At 54.8% G+C, this 5,088-nt stretch overlaps 1 protein-coding gene across 1 annotated transcript; it reads left to right on the plus strand.

Moving 5' to 3' along the window:
• Window positions 1-519: 519 nt before the first annotated feature.
• On the plus strand, window positions 520-5,088 carry LOC141936622 (TBC1 domain family member 22B-like). Its single transcript, XM_074853756.1, has 7 exons — window positions 520-847; window positions 1,759-1,938; window positions 2,440-2,510; window positions 2,860-3,066; window positions 3,515-3,580; window positions 4,491-4,605; window positions 4,991-5,088. The coding sequence occupies exons 1-4, from the start codon at window positions 574-576 to the stop codon at window positions 2,869-2,871; spliced, it is 537 nt and encodes a 178-aa protein (XP_074709857.1). The 5' UTR covers window positions 520-573; the 3' UTR covers window positions 2,872-3,066; window positions 3,515-3,580; window positions 4,491-4,605; window positions 4,991-5,088.

Raw genomic sequence — 5,088 nt, forward strand, 5'->3', positions numbered from 1 at the left:
CCCCTTGTCTCTATCTCGTGCTGTGTAGTGGTGGACTTTGACTCCTGTAGCTGAAGGGTGGATGCAAAGGCTCCTCCTGTGCCTGAGAGAAGAACCAGGCTGGCCTGTCTGCTGGGAGCCATCGCAGCTGTATCAGGAGCATCCACGAGCGCAGACTGGCTCTAACTCCTGACATACCTCTCCCCAGGTCGCAGGACTTTTTTTGGGTGTTAATCTACCAGTTTTCCCTAGGGTAGGGGGAGGCAGAGCTGGAGGAGTCATACGTCTCTCCCCTTTGCCTTTCTGAGCTGGGAAGCCTGGCACCTCTCCAGCTGTGCGCTGGCACCGTGGCCTCCGTGCCCTGCCATCATACCAGCTTGGGCTCTGCCTCCCGCCAGAGGGCAGCCCGAAGAGACTTAACATGTTCCGTGGGTTTGGGAGGAGGAATGGGGAAACTGGAAGAAGGGACTGGCTGGTTGGAGTGAGGACGTAGGGAAGGAAAGAAAATGGAGTGGTCTGACAGCACGGCTCTGATACTGTTTCTCTCTGGCTCCCAGCTTCATCAAGGACCTCTCCAAGGCCAACGCGCTGCCTATGAAAAGCAAGAAGGCCTCCAGCTTTCACGAGTTTGCCCGCAATACCAGTGATGCCTGGGACGTCGGTGATGATGAAGATGAGGACTTCTCTTCCTCCTCTTCTTTGCAAACTCTGAACTCTAAAGTGGCCAAGGCCACGGCAGCCCAAGTTCTGGAGAACCACAGCAAGCTGCGGGCGAAACCCGAGCGGGCCCAGTCCGCTCTCAGCGACGTGCCCACCAACTGCAAGGTCATCAAGTCCAGCAGCGAGGCCCAGCTCTCCAGGACGGCTGGTAAGAGCCGTCCTCAGGAGCAGCCTCGTGCTCTGGCACTCCCCTGACTGATGCTGAACTCAGCCCCTTGCTGCTACTCGTGTGTTACGGGCGAGAGGCTGTGGCACAGCCTGTAGGCTCAACAGAGGCTTTTGCCTCCTTGTAGTATGCTGTACTCCAAGGAGCCATTTCTGGAGGCCTGGCCTTAATGGCTCAGTCTCCTCTGCTGCTCAGTATCCTGCGTACAGGCCCAGAGGATCCCATGTTCTGGGTGCTAAGGGATTGTGGAGATCTGTTAAGCTCTTGCTTGGGGTTGTTCACTGTCTGCTTCCTTTGTGTCCCAGTGTGCTGCTCTTAGTAAAGGTCTGGATGAGGTCCTGTTGACCCCAGGTCGGGGCAGTTTGGTCAGAGAACTGGGCAGCATCAGCCCCTGCTCATCGCAGGCAGCCAGCTGCCTGTGCTGTGGAAGTCACCCAGCCGGTCCCTGCTGCCAGCAGGTGGCATTGGCAGCCCATCGCCTCCTCTCTGCGCTAGCAATTAGCTTGATCACTCTTTAGATCAGCGGTGAGCAGAATAGATCTGAAGGTTGGTTCTTGTGGGATTCCCACAGCTCCTTCTGTCTCATCTCCTGTGCCCTTCTGCCCGTGGCTTCCCATGAGAAGAGGGAATTCTGATCCCCTGGCAGCCAGGTGTCTGATGCAGGAGGAAGGAAGGGCGGGAGAAATGGGGGGGAAATGATGGAAGAGCCACAACAGATGCCTGTGAACCAGCTGATCCATCGGAGTGGGCTAGCGGTGCTCTGTTTGCTGGGACTGGGGAAGAGAGGGGTGGAATCTGCAGCGGCAGGTCTCTGACAGTGGCCAGAAGAGCGAGGTAGGGTTGGAGAGGTGCAGACTCTGTCCCCACCTCACTGCAGCATCTGCTCCTTGCAGAGGAGGCCTGTGTGTGGACCCTCCTTCAGAAGCAGCAGTCCCTTCCCCTTCAGCCCATCATTCCGCTCGTTACCCGAATCTCTGACCAAAACGCTTCAGGTGCTCCCCCCGTGATGCTGAGGGAGAAAACCCGCCTGGAGAAGTTTCGGCAGCTCCTTTCCAGCCACAACAGGGACCTGGGTGAGTGTGGCAAAACGGGGGTGCCTGCGGGTGGGAAGGGGAAGGCAGAGGGGGCCTGCTGCCTGCTCCAGGTTGCAGTCAGGTCTGCTCTGGCGTGGGTGAAATGACTACTTGCAGTTGCTCCAAGCGGGATAGTTGCACAAACCGCTCTGTTGGCAGATGGTTATGTCCTCCACCAGCTGCCTGTGCGTTTCCAGTCTTTCTCCATCTCACAAATGATGGTTGTGATCAGTGGGGGCTGTTGGGCTCTGCATGAGAACTGAGGCTCTGGAGGATTGGAGCCCCTGCAGCCACCAGTCCTGTGCCCAGACTGAGATGAAAACGTCTCTACTCCCCTGGCTGCAGACCCACATCCCCCGTCATTGCTAATGTGGAGCCTTCCTGGAGGCTCAAGTGTCTCCAGAGCCTGCAGGAGCAGACTGGGCTTTCCTCTCCTTCTGGGTGTAGTGGTGCCTGGACGTGCCTAGGATCTAACCCCGTGCCACCACTGTCCGTTTGCAGATGAACAGAGGAAATGCAGCTGGCCCGGTGTGCCCAGAGAGGTCCGGTCCGTGACGTGGCGTCTCCTCTCAGTGAGTACTCGGAGCTGTGACGCGGGAGTCTGGGGGGAATGTGCTGAGGCAGGGACATGCGCTGCTAGACCTTCGTTGTGTCCCGTAACCAGGTTTGCTCATTTTGTATCTGTGCCCAGCCTACGGGTGAGCTGTACGGGTTTTTTTGGTCAGGGAGTGTAATTGCTACATCCTCTTTGAGCACAAAGCCCAGACTGGTGCTGGGAAGTGTGGTTCCTCTTGTTTTGGGAAACTGAATCCCATGAAGGTGGGTTGCTCCAAGATCAGTAAAGGCATCGGGGGCTGGGAAAGCCAAATCCCATGAAAGCTCTTTCCCCAGCTCCTGAGTCTCTGTGTCTGATGCTTCCAGGTGCACAGCTGACTGGCAGGATTTCAGGGGACGGTTTGTGGTGAGGGGTCTGCCCTGACACAGTTTTTCCTGCCACGGGGTTATGTCCCCACAAACATGAAGCGGCGAAAGCTGACCTTGCAGCGCAAGCAGGAGGAGTGCTTTGGCTTCATCCAGCAGTATTACGATTCCCGGGACGAGGAGCACCATCAAGACCCCTACCGACAGGTACGAGCCCTCTGCCCGTTGCCTGGCTTTCTGCCTTGGTTATGTCCCTTTCCTCCCTCTTGCTGCCACTTGTCTGTGTGGTCGAGGTCATGCGAGGACTTCCTCTAGCTGTAGCTATCAGGAGTCTTCTCCTTGGGGACAGGACACCATGTTTCTGTCTGTCTTCTTACAGGTAGTAGTTTAAGCCTTCCCTAAATCGACCTCATAACTAGAATTCAGACCCCAGCTCAGGGCACCTGCCCACGCCTGAGCAGAGGAGACTGGAGATTAAGCTGTTTTTCTGATTTTCTCAGTGCAGCCGTCATCTGCAGCCCTCACTGCGCTTGTCAGCAAGTGCAGCTCTCGCCTGGGGGGACACTGAGGGGTGGATTCCCCTCTGTTAGCCTGTGAGGAGTTACTGTGTCCCTGGAAAGCACGGCTGGTGTGTGTAACCCACCCTCTCTTCCAGATCCACATCGACATTCCAAGGACCAACCCACTCATCCCCCTCTTCCAGCAGCCACTTGTCCAGGAGGTAAGAGGGGGAGCAAAGCTCCTGCCCCACATTTGCTGTGGGGTATGTGTGGGGTTAGACCAGCACTGCCACGAGTGAGTTGGTTTTGCAGGGAAACTTCCCTGGCTGACAGCTCCTGATGCGAATGCCTGCTGAAACTTTGTCCCATGTTTCTGAAATCAGACTTGGAGCTCAGGAGTAATGAGATCAGCTCTTTTGTTGCGAGATGTAGCTAAAAACTGGTAAAAGACCTGAAGCTTTTGTTTTGAGACAAATTCAAGGTGTTTGAAGCAGAGGAGAACAGTTGTGTTTTGCTATGAAACCTCTTTTGTGTGAAGCAGGATGTGAGAAACACGGGCAGGGAGGGGTTTGAGAGGTGGCCAGGAGGTGTGAGCATCTGTCCTCTTTAGAAACGAGCTCAGCATGTGTGTATATGTCAGAGCACGGTGTCCTGGGGCTGGGGCAGTCTGGAAATAACACGCTGGTTGTTGGGGGGAGGCTGCTCTATTGGGAACTATCCTGACCCGTGATGTTTTGCCGGGATAACTGTGCTGATAACAGATAACAGCCTTGGCTTTCCACCTGACGCTCAGCAGGGTGTGCTGCTCTGCTAATGGGCAGCCCTGCCCTAGGGGTGGAAGGGTCTTAAGCCACCTGGATCTTGAAAAGCTGGGTTTGCACTTCTTCAAACAGAGGCTTTGAGGAGCCTGGGCTGCTTTGTTCAGTGAAGTGTGGGCTGGCCTGTGTGTGGGATCTCTGGGTCATACCAGAGTCTCTCCTAGGACTTGCATGCTTCTTATCTTAACGCGTATTGCTGCAGAAAAGCCTGTCAGCACATGATCTCCGCTCCCGGAGCTTACAAGTTATGCTTTTCTGCCTCTCCTTTGTGCACGGCTAATGCAGGTACCTGCTTTCCCTCATTCTTCCCTAGATCTTTGAAAGAGTCCTGTTTATCTGGGCCATTTGACACCCGGACAGCAGCTGTGTGCAGGGAATCAATGACCTGGTCACTCTGTTCTTCGTTGTGCTCCTCTCTGAGTATGTTGGTAAGTGACTTTTGCTGTTTGAAGCACGGTGCTGCCCCTTGACCACAGGGTTTGAAATGGTTGAAGCGCTGGCATCAGACAAGTTTGCCGTGCTGGAGGGGATGATGTGTGTGTTCTTCCTTCCCAGAACATCACTATTTTTAAAGGTAAAATAACTTACTAGGTTCTAGGGACTGAGTGGTTTAAAGGAACAGTTACAGAAGCTAAACCTTTACTTCCCAAGTTGCTGTCTCAATTCCCATTCACGTATTAGTGAGCAATGTTGCCGTCTGACAGCTGCCTGCAGCTCACATCAAAATGAGATGGTGGTACAAGTCCAGTCCTCGAGGCTGAAGGGAAACCGGAGGAAAGCAAAAAAAATAAGCCCCTCTAATTTGTCCTGCAGGTTGGGACCCTGCGGGCACCCTTGGCTGAGTGCTAAGAACAGAGATGGGAGACGCACATGTGGCGTGCTCTGCCTGGAAAGACTCCTCATCTCGGTGA

Source organism: Strix uralensis, chromosome 33 (assembly GCF_047716275.1).
Source record: "Strix uralensis isolate ZFMK-TIS-50842 chromosome 33, bStrUra1, whole genome shotgun sequence".
Lineage (NCBI taxonomy): Eukaryota > Metazoa > Chordata > Aves > Strigiformes > Strigidae > Strix > Strix uralensis.